Below are 21,677 nucleotides of genomic sequence, written 5' to 3' on the forward strand. Positions count from 1 at the left end.
TAAAAGGATTACTTAAAAGTTGGGGGAAAACAGAAATTACAGAATGAAGATTTGTTACAAGTCCTAGGAGCACAGAGATCAGGGTTTGGGTTCAATGGTAGATGAACTGAACATTTCTACATCACAGTACTTAAATTTGAATAAAATGGGTATGGAGAGAAAAGAAAGTGAAGTGCAGAGAGACCTTGAGAGGCCAGCCGCCATAGCCCTTCGCCTTAGGGGCAGCTGAACTGAGGGGAAACCATCTCACTGCTACTGCTATATTCAAAACCTTTGGCTTTCTATGAAATCAATGCAAAATATTACAGCATCGACTCAAGGATGCTGAAGGCATTGTTGAAATAATTATGACTGAGATAATTTTGTCACGTCTCCTTTACTGCCTTTTAGAAAAAGCTTTCTTAAAGTGTTGATAAAGATAAAAACTTTCAGTTGAGGTTACTAATCTGCCTTCAGAGTATCTGATAATGGAGGAGATTGGGATAGGGGAATACCAGAGATAGGCAAGTATCACCCTAATTAAAAGAAACCTCAAACAAAATAGCTATTGAGAGGTGAGGTGGATGGCTATGATCTTGGAAATGTTCTACAATGGGCTGCTTAGAAGATAATTTTTAAGTGCTCTGAAATGGAAGCAGCAGCCTACTCTGCCTCAGTTTAGTTTCATGAAGAGCCAGTCTTTCCATGCAGACCTCATTTCTTTATTTGTGGAAGTTCTGAACACCTGCAAGACAGCTTGAGAAAGGGTGGACTGCATGGCAGTGACATCAGGGAGACAAATGTGGTTGAGATATTACAACTCCAAGAGTGGCGGACCATATAGGTGGAGAGAGAATGACTGTCATGAGCCTTGAGCCTCGTCAGTCCATATTTTTCTCTGAGCAACATCTTTATTAGTGGCTTTAATGGTACTCATCATATTTGCCAACAATAGAGCTGGCAGAGTTGGTGCCTGCAGGAAGACTTAAAGTAGGCTAGAGACAGATGGAAGACTGAAAGGTGAAAATCAAAGGGGTTATTTAAAATTTTGTGCAGATACAACATGAAGTGAACAAGGATAGTTAGGAGACAGTGGCTTATGGAATTCAGCTGATTAAAAGTTTAATATATGTTACTAGGCATAATAATAAAAAAATAGGATTCTCTTAGATGACCTTAATGAATATGCCATGCATAGAACGAACAAGGCAGCATGTGCATCCTAGCACCATGATGCAAGAGCAAAATCAGTGTTCAGGAGAGAGAGTTGTGCCCCCACATTCTCTTAGGTTAAATATCTGCAGATAACAGTGTTTAAAGAAACAAAGTCAACAACAACAACAAAATCCTACTGAATAGATTTTCTTCAAACAAATGAAAAAGTTTCCCCAGTCTCTATTGGGTTGGACTTGAGGGCAATTCTGAGAGAGAAAAATACACACCTCTGAAAGATGCTAACTTGGGCTAGAGCCAGGAGGAATGCTCATGTGTTTGATGGATATGAGTTTTGTGGGCATATGGAGCTCAGGAAAGAGGCTGACAAAGATTGCTGGAACCCTTGGCAGTTAATTTGTAGGGAGTCTTGAGTAGAGATGACTGCTAAGGTTCCTGAGAGTCTATAGTAGTTAAATATGCTGTACATGGAACTTTACATACTCAAAATCTGTGAAAATCCCAGAGAAGCCGACTGAATGATGCCTTTCTCCATGTTTTGTGGAAAGAGTCTATACAATGAGAGGATGTCCTGACTCTTGCTACTCCCAGGTGAGTCCACCAGGACATCACTTGAAGTCCATGGTACCTTGTTGTGGCCATGTACCACCAGCAGAGCTGAACAGGTAGGTATGTGCTGCAAGAGCCAGGGAGCAGCCAAGGAGTTTCCATAGGCTTTCTAAGTTAAGTCAGAATAACAGAAGAGTGCTTGCTATCACTCACCGTTGGGTTAGAGAGGAAGTCGGCTGTGGTATTGCAGGACAGAGTACAAAGACAGTCTAACTGCTGGGTTGTATGATTTCTACCACTCCCTGGGTCATGAATTAGCAAGAGCCCATAGTTTGGGCACCTCTCTTTTCTGGGCTTCAGTTGTTAGCACAAGACAAGGGTAATGGCTAGCTTTGGGGTGGCACAGCTTCTAAAATCAGTCAGAACTCTACTGTGCAAGCAAATCTGAGGAGTCAGACAGACAGGGAGTCTCCCCCTACCCCCACCCCATACTTCTTTTTTGGACAAATTCTATTTAATTAAATCTAAAAATTGAATTGAAAAGAGAGAAACTGTGTTTTAAACACCCCTCCTGAGGCCCCGAGGAGCTGTGGGGGATATTGTGGAGCACACCTCTAAGTCAATTATAGTCTCGCTGAGAAAGTCATCCTACTCCTCTACCAGGTGACCATGTTATCCGTCCCTCCCAGTGCAGAGCTCCTGCTCTAGAGTCTAGAAGACAAGCTATGGGGTGATTTGTTGAAGTATTTCAGGCCTTTCTGACTCCTCTGTGAACTTCAGGAGAGCAGAGACCACGCCTTAGCACAGGGCCGAGCACTCACAGCCTGTGCTGCATGTTTTTGAAATGAGTAAGTGGAATTGAAACAAACAAACAAACAAACAAACAAACAAACAAACAAACAAAAAAGGAGCGGGAGCCACACTAATATTACAGATTAATAATACAGAATGTTTTTAGCTCAGCAACCCCTCTACTGCTGCTTCTACTGTTAGGTAACCAGAAGTGCTTTCAGGGTCACATGAAGACACATTTGATGGGGGTCCTGTTCTGATTCTTTTAAAAAAAAATGACAAAAGAGATTAGGCCATTTGCAAGGGTTTTTTCAGGTTCCATCAGAGTATGGATATGAAATGAAAACTAGAGAATTCATATTAGGAAAACAGCTTTTTCAATAATTCATAAGAAATCTAATGATTCCATAACAGGGTTAACCATGGAGGTAGCTCAGATTGCAGAGCAGACTATATTTGGAAAAAGTTCTTAACTAGGTTAGTGACATCCTGGTCGTTTCCTTATTCTTCCACATGCCGAGATGTCCACTTTGATTCTATTAGAAAAGTAGGTGGTTATGATAAAAAAAAAAAAAGTAACTTAAAATCTGCCACCTCAAGGATGCTCATAGGAATAGTACATACCTCTTGGCCACTTAATATAAGCATGCCCAACTTAGGAAAGTGTTTCAGCAACATGAGTTTCATGCTGAACACAGTACCACACTGAAGGAAGGGAGCTGCTTAGGGAGCCTGCCATAAAGTAGCTAAAAATGTCTTCTACCACCCAAAAGGCATCAAGACTGAAATCACAAGCTCCTGGTACCTAAAATTAATTCTCCAAAGGTGTACTCAGAATCCCAAGCAAAGTACTCACAGTAGAAAAACGAGTGTGTTATCTGTAGTCAGCATATCCGCCTTGGATGCAGTCACCTGGTTTGAGACCAAATGATACCACCTGCTGAGACTGCCTTCCCTCGCGCCTCAACACCCACTGGGGTCACCCTGCCTGGGCGCCTATGAAGACTGCCTGAGACAGTTTAGATGAAACACCTACCAGAAAGGCTGGCAGCCTCTCAGGCCCTTGGAGAACACTAGCGTCTCTTCTTTCCTTATGATCGATGATCTATTTACTTAGATGGAGACAAAATGTAATAAATGGAACTCAAGGAATTTGCAACAGTCAGTAAGACTATTACAGAGGGGTGGGTAAGATAAGTATCTAGAAATGGTATGACTCACAGGGCTGCCAGAGTGGAAGAGAACATGACTACCACAGGCAGAGAAGACTTCCTAGAAGAAGAGAACATGAGTCAGAACTGAAGCAATGGGTGGGAAAGAGATGGACAGCAAAGTGGACAGGGTAGGCAAGGCAAGACACAGGCCCCTTGCGAGAATTACTGGGGAGTTGTGGCAACATGCACACTGGTTTTGCTGGAAAACTTTCTATATATTAAAACAGCTCAATATAGGCTTTTGGTAAGTGGTTATGCACATTAAATTCTATGCTAAGGAACTGGTCTTGATCTTGTACACAATGCAAAGCCAGAGAAGGTTTGTGAGGAGGAAAAAAAACACAGCCAAATCATTCCATGTGGAAAGAGCCCACATAGACCTGGATCACCATGGTGTTATGAGCCATGCCACCGTGAAAAAGAAAAAAAAAGTGCCCTTTCATTATACTAATACTTAGTAAATCACTGAAGACCTACTTCAAAACTCCAAGGAAAACATTTTGTGAATCAAAAGCTAAGTGCAATATGTTAGCAATTAAATGAGATAACATAATAGCTGAGGCAGAACCATAGTTTTCCCCACCACGAATTCAAGCTGCTACAGAAAGAAATGCTTATATCATCTTCCAAGTTATCAAGCCATTTTGTTTTGATTTTCTGGAGGCGGGAGGGAGGAAACGAGAAGAGTACGGAGGTCAAAGGATTCAAAGCTGTCTATTCTTTAATCAGAAGGAATTATTAAGGAGGGTTGGGAAGGAGATTTGCTTAAAACAAAACCAGTCCTGGGATGAGTCTCCAGTTACCGCCCGAGGTCCCACTGCAGAACAACAAAGGAAGGTGTGCAGTTGGGAGCAGCCTTCTCCAGAGCTCTCTGCCCCGTTTCCGGTGCATACCTCCCACTGCTACTTTATTTACTGCAGCTGGCCAAAGTTTTATAGCCTGTTTCATGTATTAAAATTCAAATGTGGAAAACATTACCAGTATCCTCCTTGAATTTTTTTGTTGTTGGGGGAAAAGGGGTGGGTCTTTCTTTTTCTTCTTCTTTTTTTCTTCCCCCATTTCCTTTTTATTGTGGAATGTATCAAATGGTCAAAAGCTAACTTCACACTGACTAAAGTAAAAACTATTTCCTTTGTTCTTATATTTTGTTTTAGAATTCATACCAGTTTGCCTAAGGAAAAATACGCCACTCGAATCTCTTGCGTATCCACTAGCATCTCAGGCCGAGAAAATAAGATTGTATACATATGTGGAGCAGTTTTCAAGAGGAAAACCAAGAAACCTGCTTGGCTCAGAGAGCAACAGGACAGTGACAGGACCCTCGCTGGAGGTACACCATGTTTTGGGGGGCTTTACAGCTGTCCCTGATCAAATACTGAATGTCTTCAGGAGTAAATAAGAGCTTTCTCTCATCAGCTTTATTGCAGCTATGTTTTTGCAGTTGTTTTTTAATTTCTTTTCCAAAATCAAACCAAAGAGGTGTTTACATAATAGTGGCCAATTATTTCGCTTTTAAAAATTGCTCTGTTGTATTTCCTCCCCCACCCCTCTACTGGGTCAGTTCGTCTTTCAATCTCCATAAACAGGACCAAGTCTGCCCCTCCTACCCATTTCTTAATCAGACTCAAAGAGGAGGCAACTCAAAGGTCAAATAGTTCCAGAAAGCGTCTATGTATAGTTTAATATGTTAAAGAACTACTTAACCTACATCTGGTATTTAAGAACAAACTTTACATATTTATGGAAAAGACAGCCTCTGAAGCAATGCCCCGGGTGCGTGTTGCATCCGGGTAACATATGCAAAACGAACACAACTACAGAAATTAAACTATTTTTCTCTTGATTGAGAGCAGATATACAGAAATGGTTATAAGTCACAGATCTGGCTTTTAATAAAGCCAGATTTCTTAATTAAAAGCAGTATTGTTTAAACATTGTAGTTAGAAAAAAAGAGCTGTACAAATGAAAATCTCATATTATATGCATCCCTAGTGTATTTAACACATTACCTGAGGCCAAGTTAAATTAAAATCTAGACTTTCTTTCTGTAAACTCTTAGCAACTGCCATGAACAGACAAACAATTTTTACTCAGTGATGAATTTTTAGGGTAGAGGTCAAAGAAAAGCAGAAAGAAAATAATTTCACTCTGGCATTCGGAAGTATCTTTCCACAATTTAGAAGTGAGTTCATTGCTTCTATTTATACACCAGTATTTTTGGTTGCAAATTGGTTGCAGGTTTCAATATCATACTGCTCAAGATGGCAATCTAAATTTCAGTCTTTCATTAAGAGAAATTGAGGAAAAGACAGAAGAATATGATGGAGCAAGAACTTGGAAGGGGCTCATAATAATGTGTACTTATTCTGAAATTCCTTTCAGAACCATCTTTGAACAAGACATTGTACAGTGATATTGGAAAAGAGACCTTCATTCAAGCAGTTCGTAAGATAAACGATAAACCCAGAGAGGACAAACCAGGACACTGAGGAACTTACTGACTGGTGATGAGCTCATAAGGTGCAGAATCACATGAAACAACTAATAAAGTTAGACTCTGGATTCATTTGGTAACTTCATTAATTATCGTCACTTAATATTCTTTCTTTCTTTTTTTTCCATTTGTACTGGGGATTGAACTCAGGACTTTGAGCTTGCCATGCAGGCACTTAACCCACTGAAGCTATCTCTCCAGCCATCACTTGGTATTTGTTTAAAAAAAGATTCAGTCTTTGTAGTTACCCTCCCCCCCAAAAAAAAATGTTTTCAAAAGTAGTAAGCAACACAGAAATTCCAATTATCATGAAGACAAAACAGCTTAGAACTTATTCAAATAGACTCTTTATAAATAGCTGCAAAACTACTCTGTATTTTAAATTACAAGTCCCGCACATAGATGTACACAGGCAAATGTACCACATATTTCTACGTCCCACATGCAGGATTGAAAGTCATCATTTTGGCTTATTTAATTTAAAAAAATTCTTATTTGAAACATCAGCAGAGTGACATGAATTCATGTTGTGTCTACCGAGCAAAGTCACCAAGATAAGCAATTTAAAACACCAGCAATAACCAAACAATTCACTTGCACACAGATGCTTCAATGAATGGAAACTGTCCACATAAAAACTTACACATGAAAGGTTACAAGAACATTATACGTAGCAGCCAAAGAGTAAAAACAACCCAAGTATCCATCACCTAAAAATAAGTAAGTACAACGTGGTGTATCCACACAGTGGACTATTATTTGGCAATGAAAATGAAGTTCTAATATGTGCTAAAGCATACATGAATTTTGAAAAATCCCACCAGCTGGGGAGGCTGAGGCAGGAGGAATAAACATTAGAATCCAATGTAGACAACCTAGTGAAATCCTTTTTCAAAATTTTAAAAATTAAAAAGGGCCGAGGAGGTGCTCAGTGTGAAGGCTCTGCATTCAATCCCCAACACCTTTTTATTTTTTAAAAGAACAACACTAATTATGTTAGATTTTCAAAATAGGCAAAGTTATGGAATGATTACAAAGCAGATGGGTGGTTGGCAGTAATTAGTGGAAGAGAGAGTGAGGAATGGCTGCCTCAGGTCTGAGGCTTTCTTTTCTTGTTACAGTTGGCAAACCTGTTCAGAAATCAGATAATAGTAACTACTGCACAACCTTGTGAACACTCTGAAATACACTAATTTGCAGACTATTAACAAACTAATTGGGTATCAAGTGAACTGTATCTCAATAAAACAATTAAACAAAACAAGCAGCAATAATATGTACTGCAAGATGGTGCGTGAAACCCTAATTCTATATGACAGAGTCTCCAAAGCTCATCACTTACCATGAGTGAATGTCTGTTGGCTGAAAGAAGGCCAGTTCCATACCCTGAGCCCAGGCCGCCCATTGCTCCATTATGCGAGGGTCCGATGATCCCATGCATGTCCCCGTGACCACCCGGCACAGCTGTGGACGGGCCTACTGCATGATTCCGCAGAACGTGGATCGCATCGTCCAGTCTTTCCAAACGGTCTTCAATTCGGCTTTGCTGTTGGTTAATAAATGATGCAAAATTTGATTTAGTTTGAAATGCATATGTGAGTTATATAAGGAAAACTTGGGCTGACACAAACCACACTTTCTGAATATGTTCCCAATAAAGTTTATTTCCTTAGAACAATAATATAAATAATATCCTTCCTAGGGAACTGGCGAAAATGTTAAATTATAGTGGCGTTTTTCATGAACAAAGTAAATTCAATAATTCTTCTCAGACAGGAGATATATATATATATATATATATATATATATATATATTTTTTTTTTTTTTCTATATTAGATTGCATTAGTTTGAAGGAGAACTTAGATTTACTTTAGAAGAAAAGAACTTTCATTGAATTTAAGCAACATTTTGGCAGGAACTAGTTAAAAGTTAAATAATGGGAAAATGATCTCTTTATGGTTTCCCAATTAAATTATCTTCTCCAAGTCACAGATAGGTGTAAGTGTATAGACTGATTTCTTGTGTTTAACCCCAGTCTCTCGTGTTTTGGCATCCATGTCAGTTTGCGTAAGGGCATGTGGGGAGGGTGTGTGAGGGTATCTCTGTGTATATTATATCAAGGACTTGAAATCCTTACAGAAAAAAAAATCACAAAAATTCGATCCACCAAAGAGATAGGAAACTTTAAGACTGAATAATCAAAGACTTGAATGAGATGCTCACCAAGGGACTCTAACTGATTTCACAGTCCCGGCTTTGATACTGAATTCACTACTTCATACAATCAAAAGCCACCTGAATGTTTTCTATCCTAGTCATTAGGATCCAAGTTTTCCTCACCTTCATAAGGCCTATGTGATCATTTTCAGTGAGGGGAAAAAACAAAGAGCTAGGTCTCCACTTGTTTCACTGGGATCACTAATGATATCAAGTATGACCCAGTGTACACCTTCGGCTATGTCATGACCCTCACGCACACGTGTGCCACAGGCAGGGAAAACATTAATATGCCTTCCACACAGACGGAAAAATGAGGCTCCAAGAAATAAAGTAAGTTAATTACTGTATTACGCTGCCAGGAAATGGTAAAATCAGTTGGAATCAAGGTTTGTTTTACTTTGAATCTAGTGCCGCTTTGTACTCCCTTGTGCCACAGTCTACTTTGATTTCTAATGTACTGTACAAACAGATATACCAGCTCTACCGCATGAGAAAAACAATTTCTAATTATTCTATACGGCAGGAAGAATGTGTGTCTAATAGAGTTAGCCTAGGGTACAAAGCATTGATTTGGTGGGCTTGAGAGTTAAAACAACATCCCCTGGACTGTTAGTTCTGCTACTTGACCTTGGAAAAGTTACTAAACTTTTTAAAGTCTGTAACTGTTAATTTTGTTTTAAAGATGGTAATGATAATACATACTTCTACATGTAACTGTAAGCATGAAGAGAAATCACACATGTCTTATCAAACCTCCTGGCTCACAGATTCCTGGAGAAAGGAGTTTGGTGCTTAGGACTACCCTCCCGAGTGTTCAGACTCCATAAAGAATTGAAGCTGTGATCCACAACTTCAAAACAGCTTTTATGGCTCTGCAGTGGGGCAAAGCCTGATTTTGGGATGAATGAGCCCCAGAAAATGACTGGTAAGGAGACATATTTAAAATAACTATGTGTTATTTTGATGCAGTCTGCAGATTAATGGACTAGGTCATGTACACACTGCCTCTCCAGGCAGTCGCCTTTGCTGGCTAAAATGCATAGCTCGGTGACTCACACCCAGCAAGAAAGAGCACAATCCACCTCTGTACTGTCATTTTTAGATTTTCTTTAAAAAGCAAGCTAAAAGCAAAGAAAGGAAATCCTAAACACTGACAAGAGAACATTAAATTAGACAGACAAACCTATGCCTTCTTCTGTGTTGACCTCAAGTTTAGAAGGAGGAAGAAAAACACAACCCTGAAGGATGAAGGAGCCCTTCCTTACTGCCACCCCTCCCCCCGGCTTATGTGCAGACTGAATGCTGCTTGGATCAGGGTTGTTTCTAATGTAATTCCATCCCATCCACCAAGAGCTGAGGAAGACTAACGTGTCAGACTCTGAATCATCCTGAGTATTTATAATTCAAATTATGCTTATGGAAATGTTCCTCTATTTCCTCCTGGCAGAACAGGCACTTCTTTACTATTAATCGTATTACTGGATGCCTAAGAGTGAATGAGGAAATAAATAGGATAGAACTCTTGTCAGGAGGCCAAGAAGAAAACCTTCCAGAAACTTCTTATTCTGGAAAGCAAAGCAAAGATAAGAGTTCAGGCATTCTGGCTATGCAGCTAAGCCAGATCAGCTGTATTCTAATACTAAGAAAATGGTGGGGAGGGAAGTGTTATCATTCTGAGATTTTCAGACTTTTATCTGGTTTTAGAATCTAGCACCCTGGATCTTCCACTGTAGTAGTACTGGGGTCACCACAGACAAATAAGAACAAGCAAGTCTAGTATCTCGGGTTCCAGCCAAGCTGGTGTACTTACAATGACTTAAAATTGTAACGGTGGCAAAACAGGCATACTGCAAGCATGCAGACACAAAGGAAAAAAAATGTGATCTTCAAATGGCTGGAGACCAGCAGGTAAGACTTACCAAGGAGTGCAAGGGTCCTTCGTAGTTGGGGGATGACGAGGCCTGCCCTCCATTTCTTGACCAAACAGCTGTGCCTGCTGACAATAAAGTGAGAATTACAATTAGAACTCTATCAACTTAAATTCAGTAATACTTTTAAGAGAGTCACTCATGAAGCAGTAATACTGATTTTTCAGTTACACAAGAAGATAAACACACGTTAACTTCTCAGACCAGAATTTTGAGGTGAGGAATTCATTTTAAATATGAAACAGGACCACATATTTTACAATTCCCTCCAACTTAATTGAGTCAGAATTCAGCTTTGAAAAGGCCCTGGGAGAGGAGCTCTGTCACTACCTCATCAAGGTGCTTTTGAGAGTACAAAGACAGGGACCTTTGTTAAACTTTGATTCAAAGAGTTCATATTCAACCAAAATTTCCTTATTAATGGGAAAGAGCTTTGCTTCTTGTCTTGAAAATGATCTAGGAAGTGAGATAATAGTTTAGAAACTCTCTCTCTCTCTCTCTCTCTCTCTCTCTCTCTCTCTCTCTCTCTCTCTCTGTGTGTGTGTGTGTGTGTGTGTGTGTGTGTGTGTGTGTGTAGTGCTGGGATTAAAGCAAGCCCATTGGCAGGCATACTGCAATACCAGCGAGCCATGCTGTTTGCTTCTTAGAAAGTTTTCATGGGAATAAGATTAGTTAGCAATAATCCACTAAACAGAAATTTTCGAAATAAAAGTAAGAACTAAGCAACTTCCCAGAAGAAAACAATTATTTTATGATTCACTAAACTGCAAGGTAAAGAAAGATTCTTACTAAAATACATACGTTATCTCCAACTTACAAAATGAAAACCAATTTTAAATTTAACATACATTGAGTAGAGAAAATACATAATTCAAAAAAAGAAAAAAATAATAGCTATGATTTCACTGAAATTTCAGATCCCAACGCTGTTAGCACTTTTTAAAATCTATTCTTTCCATCTTTTTGGGTATGCCTGTGTATTTTTATGCTAAACAAAAATAGAATATTTTGTTCAATTACTTTTCTTGACAGAATTTGGACAGAGCTGTCGGTGTGAAAATAGCAATCTGTCCCCTTATTTATAATCTTCATAAAAGTTCTTTCTTCCTAACACATGACTTTCTAGGATGCATCAGCAGACCCTCCCCCAATGGCATCCTCAGCCTTGTTTTTGTGCCTTCTACCTTGAACAAGTTGCTTAGGCAGTGACAGTTTCCTGAATGGTTACATCCTAACTTTTCTCTCCCACCACAATTTATACAGTGAGTGGCAGGAAAGTGAGTACTAAACTCTCCTGCAAGCTCTGATATTACTACTGGTGTAACCTTGATAAGTCACTTACTCTTTCTGGCCTGTGAGGACCCTCCTGAACCTCAGTACACACATCGCTAAAATCAGGCCATTAGACTACACTAGTCATTCTCATATTTCAAGGCCACAGAAGATTTTATTTCTCAAGTTAGAAAACAAATGAAATGAGAGGTGTTTTTTTGGAATGTGGAATTCACCCGCTCACACCACCTGGCCCTGTTGCCTCAAGTCCCTTTACCCATTCCTTTTCTGGTTCTGGACATTGACACTTGAGATCATTTTATATACTCTAAGAATCTGTGTTGCATCAGAGGAATATAGCAATAACAAACTCAATTTCTGTCTTGGGCTGTGGAGAATGTTTTGTTATCCTCTTAAAAGCATCTCTATTCTTTTAAGTTTTTTTTTTAATTGTTATTTTTAGGGAAGGATCTACAGGGTGTTCAGGGTCTTACTGCTAGATCAGACTTGTAGTGACCCGCCTGTTTACAGCCTCCCAAGAGCTGGATTACAGGTGCATGCCATCTCACCCAGTCTCAATTGCTGTCTCAGCACGTCCGGAAGGTGGGGCCGGCACAGCACGCCCAGGGATTGAACTCCAGGTCCCTGGGCCTGCTTGCAGGTACTTTAATCTGCTGAGCTATTTGGCCAGCTCTGTTTTAAATTTTGACTTGATCTCTGAAGTCAAGGTGTGGCTCACTGGACACATCACTTCGGGATCCAGCTATCCTCCCTCCTTCTTCTCATTCTGAGATGTTTCCCTCTCATATGGGGTTTGAGAAAGATGACATGAAATCCCTTCTAAGCCATGGCTATCTCTGAAGCTGCTATTTTCTATAAGGAAACCAGTTTACACGGGGCCATGTGACAACTCCATGGCAGGAGTAAGGCTTAAGGATGCACCAGCAAGGCAAGTGACTCCACTGAGAACTGTAGTCAAGTCAGTTTTCAATCAGGTTCACATTGCTGGAAGTCACCTGTACTTTTTCCAAAGAGCAGATCATGCACTAGGCAAGGCTTTCTTTAAGTATTTACATAGGAAGGGAAATGAAAAACATCAGTGAAAAGAATGACTTATTTCCAGACATAGTTCTGCAATCTAAAACAATTATTCTAAGTGATGGGTTATGCTAATTTGTCATATTTTAAAGACAAACCCTTAACTCCAAACAATTGCTTTAAATGTATCTATAAAATTATAGCTTTCCCCAAACATCCCAATGACATGTACTTTGGAGGAAATCTGGAAAGCTAAAATGTCTTCAGAAAATGACCCATTTAAATGGCCTAAATTTGATGGCTACATTGTCGGTATTCACACTTTTAACTTAGTTTTTCATCTGTGATTTTTTTTTTTTTTTTGAACACATCATTCTGTTGTTGGGTACCTTTTTTGCAGAGCTGAGTTTAACCAAGTGAATTTTTCATATTGTGTTGCATAAAAGGATCATTCAATTTGTAAGAAAAAATTCTGGATGCAAGAGTTCTGTCATATTCTAATCTGACTCACCTTGTTCTATTTGTCTGCATGAAAATGTTATGAGTTGGGAGTTTGAAAGTCAGTGACTTTCTATCTACTAGATCAGAAGGAGAAGAGGGAAATCATTCATATAAAATGTATTTATGATGAAATGGATTCAAAATTTCAAATACTGTACCTGAAAGAGAAGGAGGAGACCCAACAGGAGTTGAAGGGTTTGATGAGAAGCTGTTGTTAGTGTGATCTGGAGAATAGATCTTAAAACAGTGGAGGAAAACAAACAAACAAACAAACAAACAAAAACACCTTCATTTATTAAGAATAAAAAGTAAAATTTTTAAACTACAGTGCTACAAATGCAACTCATTTAAAATACAAGTTTCAAAATACATGTAACAAACAACTGTCGTCCCGATATTCTAAAACAAAACATTTTTTTCCCATAAGAATGACTGGTATGGAATAATGGGAAAAGAACACGTTCGCAATGTTCAGATCGAATCTTCCCCCATTGCTAGTTGCATGGCCCTGAGGGAGCCACAGATGTACCACTTCCCAATCTCCTTTCTCTCCTCTACAAATGACAGGCCAGGCAGTTTTACTACAATTTACTATATTTTACTACAATTAGGGCATTGGATTCCTCATGATTAGGCCCTCATTAAGTAAATTTTCCTTATGACCCAATGCTAATATAAGTTGAACTTACTTTAACTTGTAATGGTAAGGTAAAAGCAAATAAAGAGAGAAAATCATAAAGTAACATCTCTACTTATATTTGCAAATGATCCTGTTTAGCTTTGTAGGGATAGTCCCTTGGACAATTAAGGTACATATAAAAATATTCAATTCTATCTTCCTGGCACTAGGTGGGTCACCTAACAGCCGAGTGCCCCAGGTGTCAAATAAGGTGACCATTCTCCATGAAGCCCAGTTACTATGATTTGTTTTCCAAACCTTCCAAGATGTTTTAGAACTGCCCCTTACAAAGTTAGTCTTAGCTACCAATGAGGATTCATATTACTTTAGAGAAAAATAAGAAATCTGCATAGAAAATCTATAGGCCAAAAGTCCCAGAGAGCATTGCGAGATCCACACGTGGAGGTGGCTAGAACCCTGTGAGAAAACAAGAAGGAAAAAGCTAGGCATACAATGAAAGGAAAACAGCTTTCTCCGCAAAGTTTCTAAAGAGTGTTATGCAAGAAAGCTAGCATTTTCCAAAAATCAAAGCTATTTGCCATTCATTTTCTACAATTCCAAATGTCCACTTCTGATTAAAGTTCACCCTGCTACAATGGCGTGCACGGAGTCCAAAGTCAATATTTCCTCACCGAAGCAAGTGCTTTGCCCAGAGCATCTCCAGTCTGGGAGCTGCCTGCTGCCCCGCTTCCTCTATTTGCTGCAAAAACAAAGGGCAGAATATGAAAACCAGGCAGTGAGACGTCTAACAATTTTCTATTCCTGGTCCATTTACTCACAATTTAATTGCATTTTTAATGCTAATTACAACACATTAATCTTTAATTAGCATTAATTTGTTTGCTGAGGTAGATGTCAAATATATTCATGTTGCATTTTTTACAGATAAAATATAAACCTGACACCTTGGTTTAAAGACAAAGTGTTTTAGTTGCTACTCTTTGCCTCCTTGTCGCTTCTGAGGAGCTACCAGCACCTCGTAGCAGGCGCGCTCAGTGGTCACCACTGAGACGTACACAGCACTGTCAGGCCTCTGAGGGACTCAGTGTCCAGCATTGTATATTTTTTACATCAAACTGAATTATCCTCATGAATATTTATACTTGTTCTTAAATCAAGAATATACTGATATAGAGCAAAATGAGGTATTCTTTGGCCCAAACAGTGAATTCAGTAAAACAAAAAAAAAAACTACAAATGAGTGAAAAGACTTCTAATATTTCAAACAACATACTTTCCATATACTTAAGTTTGTGTTTACACTAAAAACAATTTTTGAAGGTTATGCAACTACTTAAAGTCAATATGGTCTCAAATTCCAGAAATAAAGTTAGTCTGTATATTTATGAAGTTCATCTCTAACACCTTAAATGCTGGTATTCTTATCTATAGAGTATTAGTAATAAAAGGCATATATTCCCATACATAAACCAAAACTCACTCTCCTGAATCCATATCTTTCACACGTGACTCGCTTATTTATTTATATTTATTTATTGTATTGAGTACAGGGTCTCAGGGTCTACAGTGTCTCACTACACAGATTGGACTCACAGTGATCCTCCTGCTTTCACCCTCCCAAGCACTGGGATTACAGCCACGCATCACCACGCCTAGTCTCAACATCTCAGCACACCCCAGGGGTGAGGCTGGCACAGCAAGCACGGAATCTAAGCCTGGGTGCGGTGTTCCGCCTAGGCAGGTGCTTTAGTTTACTGAACTGTGTGACTTTCTTAATAACTAAGCCACTAAATGGCACTGCCAGTGCTGCTTCCGGCCCTCAGTCTTAAAGCAATGCCTGGAACTGGGCAATGTTCAACTAAGCCTTCAACGTTAGCCAAGAGGCACAGGACTTAAATAAAAATCTTGTAGTATTTTGTGAAACAAAAAAGAAACACTGAAGTCAACTGGTGAGCACAAGCAAAATGTTACTGTACACCTGTATAACTGAAATGGTTTCTACTGAGCCAGGTGTGGCCACACATGCCCCTAGTGCCAGAGTTCTGGCGGCAGGCCAGCAAGTTTAAGCCTGGCTCAAGCAACTTAGCAAGATCTGGTCTCAAATATTTTTTTTTTTTTAAGGCACAGTATAAAGAACATAGCTGAGTCCCCAGTGCTAAAAATGCTCCAGCTCTATTCGTGGATAGGGGAGCACTTCTTTCCTAGCTACAATGTCATCATCCTCTTTCCAAACTGTGACATGCGGTGGTGCTTACTGATCCTTAGCAGTCAAATACTCTGCTTCTCTAGACTTCAGTTTTGTTCTCCTGGTCTCTGTTCGGCATAGTTAAATTATGCATTTTATTCCTTTGTATTGGGCACATCAGAACTATCTTTTGATATATGCTTTAACAAAGCCCATATATATAGTAATTCATTAATCACCAAAATAATGAAAAATAAATAAATCTGGTATATGATAAAATGAAAACAACTAAGAAAATTTTGTTTTCATATCACAAATTGTTGATAATTATTTAATATATGAGTCATTAGTACTCAGGATCATAAGTATAAGCAAATCTTTGGAACAAGAATCTTATAGTTGGGCCATGAGAAACAACTTGAACAGATGTCAAATATTAGGATATTTAATATAAGATATAAGATAAAATTATTTCTAATGTGAAAAATACAGAGAATTTCTACATTAAGGAGTTGTTCAAAAACTAAAGACAATTCTAAAAACAATGCAATAAGGACCTGAAAATATATACAACATTACCATTTTGCTGGCATGCATTACCATGGGATTTTGGAATAATTGTCTACTTTCTGGGCAATGTTCAACTTTAGAAGCAATATTACCTTTCCATTATTATATACTTAAAAATTAAATTTGACAGTCAAAGTAATTTGAAATCTACTGGATTTAAATAAAGATCTCCAAGACATGAAAGTTTAGAGCCACAATGGGGGAAGAAACAAAGAATCACAGTATCTTACAAAGAGCCTAAGCCAAAAAAGTGAACAAGATAATGCTTCTCTCATAGATAAACATTTGCTGCAATAGTAGCTTTCAAAAGATTAATTCTTCCTTTGAATAGTTTTGAAATGGAGATTACAAATTAAAATATTGTTCACAAATTTACACTGAAAATATGAAACCCATACAAAGAACATTCCACAAAGTAAATTATCACATAAAATCATACTTTAGAAGAGATAAGACGTGGTTATTAAGATTTTGTTAGCCTATACCTTCACACTAAGCTTTCCATTAGTTTTACACAAGGAGATATTTAAGACCCAGGAAGTAGAATCAAAAACAGAATCGACTCCTTCCCTCGCCTTGTCATGAAAACTACAAAGGCTACTCATGGAAGCCACTGATAAGAACAAACTATTTTTTAACATGAAGTCATTTTTACCTTGTGGCAGCTGGAGAGCCAAACCCAAGGGCTTAAATTTCAAAGCAATTTCCTAGGGCCAGTTCTCCCTTTCCCTTGGAATGACTTCTGTTCTGTGCCAGGAAACATGAGGGGGAACACTTGCAGGATTCCCTAAATATGTTAAGTGAGATGGGTCTTTCTCTACAGAATCAGAATTATGCCACTTAATTCTCAAGTGGCATAATTTTTTGGCATGTATATTGAGAAATGAGTCAAGTTTAGCAAAAATAAAAATAAAATCCACCTTTTGGCTGGACTGCATCAAGACTTGATTATTCTTCTAGGCTCAAGTTTTTGTCAACTGTATGTTATCAGAAGTTATCAAAAGGTCTACATGATAGAAGCAAATATGAAAACTGCTGCCTTTACTTGGTATTGATTTCATATTATTTTGCTTCCAATCTATTTCGTTCACTCAAGAGATAATCTGCCCCTAAGTAAAGCTTTAACAGACAAAAACAGAAGATGAGCAGTTATTAAGAGGGGCTATAATTCTGTAGGAGGATCTACTGTAAGACCGCAGCCACCCAAAGATTGTTCAGGGGGCTTGGACACCGGTGTTGGTGTTAGCTGCAAAATGAAGCAGGAAGGAGGGTTTCGAAGCTTGGGCTACACGCCAGACCACCCTGGGTCTCAGCCTCTGCTTTGGAGAGATGGCCATGCCCCTCAGGACACACCCCAAGTAAAACAGCAGGATGAATGCTGCCTCTGGATCTACTCCTAAAAACTTAGAATTTGGAAAACGTGTTTCCCCTTTACTGTGACCTCATAATCTGAGGTGAGGAACATATGGAAGACAGCAAAGGGATCAGAAATACAAAAAAGGATACACACAAGATAGCTAAGATAATTGTACTACTACTTTCTATTGGTTTACTGAAAGGAAGAGTTAAGGTTTAATTATTTGATCAATGTGAGCAACAAATTTGTTGATAACAATATGCAGTATAACAGCCACTGTTAATTTCCTATTCTTTAGAAATTATGCATCTTATTTCTGGCTTTTTGTTGCTTATTGTCTTTGCTCTTGTTTTTTTTTTGTTTGTTTATTTGTTTTTTTTTGTTTTTGCTTCTTTCACTTTGAAAGTTATAAAAAGCAAGAAGACATTTCATAGTTTTGCCTAAGAGATGACAAATGCTACAACAGGTTCTTCTGAACTCTGTCTATATGATCCTCTAGTAGCTATCAAACTACTAGAAACAGCCTCACGAGGCCACAAGCTTGTCTACAAAGATGACCAAAAGGGAGTGTTTCCAACACTCTACAATGATGACAATTTCAGAGTAAAAATTAAACATAGGCTGCAAAGTACTACAAAAGGGATCCCAAGCAATTCACAGGGATAGCTTGGCCTCATGGCCATGTGCTAGGAATGGTGGAGAAGACTTAAATCAACTCCTTTATTGTTCTCACTGGTGGTCGTTGTAACTGCACAGCTCAGAAACTGCTGGATAAAATTCATGTCACTCTTATATTCTTGTGCCTGGTCATCATACAACTGTATTTGATGGCTCAAGATTCTTGTAAAACACAAAGTGAATATTATGTGACTGCTTCAATAATAAAATTACTGTGAAGCCAAGTCCCTGAGGGAAAAGGGACAGAATGTTTCTACTAGAAAGCTGCATCCCCAAATGCATCATGTCATAAAAACATGTCATTAAAAGTGAAAGTTAGAAGCCAGATTAATTCCTGAAACCGATAGATATTCTAGAGTAATCTTTAGCATATGGTTATTAAATCAATCTTGGTAGTCTGTTCCCTCAACACTACTCGGTTTGAGGTTTAAAACCATGCGAAACACAATGCACTAGAAAGCAGCCTGGTTCAAGATTAATAACACAATAATAGTTACAACCATTATGTTAGTTATATGCCTGATTCCTCTGTGGAAAAAGGAGTGGATAGCCCCAAACCACAAGGGCTACACTCTGCGCATGCACACAGATGGTGGCTCCAGCTGGGAGCTGCAGACAGCCAAAGGTTCTCAGCCTTGAGTAGTACACAGAACAGTGCTAGGATAAAGGTCATCTCACTCCTATCAACTGGAGCTCCTGGCCTGTATTATTGCAGATAGGAAGGAACTTTGTGGATAGAAAACATGTGTAAGGCTACTATCCTATAGACAGTTCTCTCTGGCTGAACTCTAATAACTCACTGCCCTTCTTGCTCTGTTGTATGCTCATAGTCAGAGCCATTGGACTCTACTGCTTTTGAGAAATACCAGGAGCCTGACACAGAAAGTGGGAGGAATCAAGAGGAAGGACTCTGGTATTGGTGACTTCTGAAGACCTCTGACTACTCTCCTCCACTGGCTACTACACCAGTTGACTGCCACAGTTCCTGTTATTTTTTCCTATCCATTACCTTCATGCAATTCTGGGGTGTTTGAAAGACACTTCCAAGTCAGAAACTGTGACTGTAATCTCCAGAGCTTGCTAGGAAGTCTCAGGAGAAAAAGAATGGATTATATGCCACAAAAATATTTCACTCTACAATTTTCTTGAAAATCTAAAATCAATGTATCCTTTAAAAAAAAATCCCCTCATTAATGTAATCTAAGTATTATCCTGCTTAAGGGATTTAAAAAAAGGAAAAAAAAGATACTGGGCATTAAAGCGGGGCGGGGGGGGGGGAGACCAAGAAAAATGGTCAGTTTTCTAAGAAAAACATATAATAAGCCATTGTAAACCTCCATGAGCACTTTTCTTCTTTGAGGTATGACAGAATGACAGACAGACAGACAGACACAGACAGACAGATCGACCAGAAGCAAGAGAGTAAGCACGCAGGGAAGGTGCCTCCTGATGGTCCTAGACACTGCCTCTCTGCCCACACCCACTGTGTTGTTCTAACTGCAACCCACCAAGAAGATCTATAATGACAGGCAGCTGGGCCATAGGGCAGTGGTCTTCCGACCTGAAAGAGAAGCCTCCTCAGGCATCAAGGTTGTGTATGAAAACATTGCACCGCCTTGCAACTTTCCACCAAGAAAACACAAAAAATGTGATGTCCATGTGCTAGTGCTTGAGCCCCATTCTTACAGCATTAGTATTGCTTACAGTTATTTTCTACAGAATCATGTGTGTAATTTCAAACATGTGTCGGGCTATGTGTTTCCTATTTACCAATTATTTAATTAGCTCTGTTTGTTCTTTGAGATACAGGCAATGTAATATTTCTTTATTTCCTGCGTCGCAGAATGAGTGAGTATATGCCAAATACTTTCCAAAGTCTGCAGATGTACCCTATTAATCCATACTGTGTGTTAGGGAAGTATCACTAACATCAGAGGAGAAAGCGTCTCTTCTCATTATACAGACATGCTGCCTTTGCCCATTCCCACCACACTCTGAAAACCAAACCAGAGCCTAACAGAATATAAGTGAGAAGAAATATGAACCAATGGGACTCTGTGCAGCACTAAGACTTATTACGATAGACTTTCTTCTGTGTTTGTGCTTAAGGAATTAGAAAGCATATTCTTTTTTAAAAGTACTCAAATATTCTAGAATGTTCTCCCTTAAAGTAATCTTAAACTAATTTCTATATTATTTAGGCAAATAAATAAGGTCCTGTCCATCAAGAAGCTAAATTTCCATACCTACCTTACTTCCTGAAAAATTGTGCAAGTTTTTCATGGTTTGCTAATGGATGTTAGCACACTCATTATTGTAAGATCGTTTACACAAGAAATTCCTTAAAAACTCCTGTTCTGAGTTCCAAAATTCTTGTGCTTCTCTCTTTAAATTAGCACTCTAATTATTGTCTACATCTTTAAACAGGACTGTATGATCTACAAAAAGTTAAATTTATCTTTAGTCTGTTCCTTAGTGGTGGACAGCACCTGCTACACATACCGAGTAGACCGTCCTGCTTAGCCACAAACTAATGATGAGGTGGCCAGTTTAAACCAAGCAAGTCTTATTCTCACTGAGAGTTGGGACTGAGCTGCCTGAAGCTTTAGGTAGTATGACTTACATCATCCCATAATATCTTTCCGTCCAAGTCATACTGCCTTTCTCCTAGGAAGACTGTTTTGCAAATCAGTTTTAAAAGTTCTTTTTCAAAAGTTCTTAAGTATGTCTCCTCAACTCAAGGACCTCCTCCACCTTCATACCTTTCTGAAAAAGAAAATGAGTCAACCCACAAGTAGACAAGAAATCAGTCATGTAATAGGATGAATGCCCGGTCATCCTTCTTTATAACCATACCTCATGACTGCTGAAAGGGGCTTTCCGTTTGTTAAACCACAATGAAGTGAAATATGCTTTTCTCACTCTTTCAGTTCTGCACTTTTCATTCTTTCTTCTTGTTTTAAAATTCTGCCAAAATTGCACTGATAGCCACCTAAACTTCCCCAGGTGACCTCTCTCCATAGCTCTCCAAGGTCAAACTGGTGTAACAAACTTGTAGACACTTTATTATGAAAAGTTACAGAAAT

General features: G+C 38.8%; 1 protein-coding gene across 17 annotated transcripts in view; it reads right to left on the minus strand.

Annotated features, from left to right (window-relative positions):
* Positions 1–21,677, minus strand: part of Tcf4 (transcription factor 4) — a 348,055-nt gene that overhangs the window by 18,144 nt on the left and 308,234 nt on the right. For 12 of the 17 annotated variants that reach the window (XM_004623671.2, XM_023715123.1, XM_023715116.1 and 9 more), the window contains 4 exons: positions 14,473–14,540; positions 13,320–13,398; positions 10,342–10,418; positions 7,544–7,747 (listed from right to left, as the gene is read on the minus strand). In XM_004623671.2, the coding sequence (XP_004623728.1) occupies positions 7,544–7,747; positions 10,342–10,418; positions 13,320–13,398; positions 14,473–14,540 (428 nt within the window). The remainder of the gene's footprint in view (positions 1–7,543; positions 7,748–10,341; positions 10,419–13,319; positions 13,399–14,472; positions 14,541–21,677) is intronic. The other 5 variants (XM_023715119.1, XM_023715113.1, XM_023715106.1 and 2 more) reach the window with 1 other exon arrangement.

This window comes from Octodon degus, unplaced genomic scaffold (assembly GCF_000260255.1).
Source record: "Octodon degus isolate 3935 unplaced genomic scaffold, OctDeg1.0 scaffold00003, whole genome shotgun sequence".
Lineage (NCBI taxonomy): Eukaryota > Metazoa > Chordata > Mammalia > Rodentia > Octodontidae > Octodon > Octodon degus.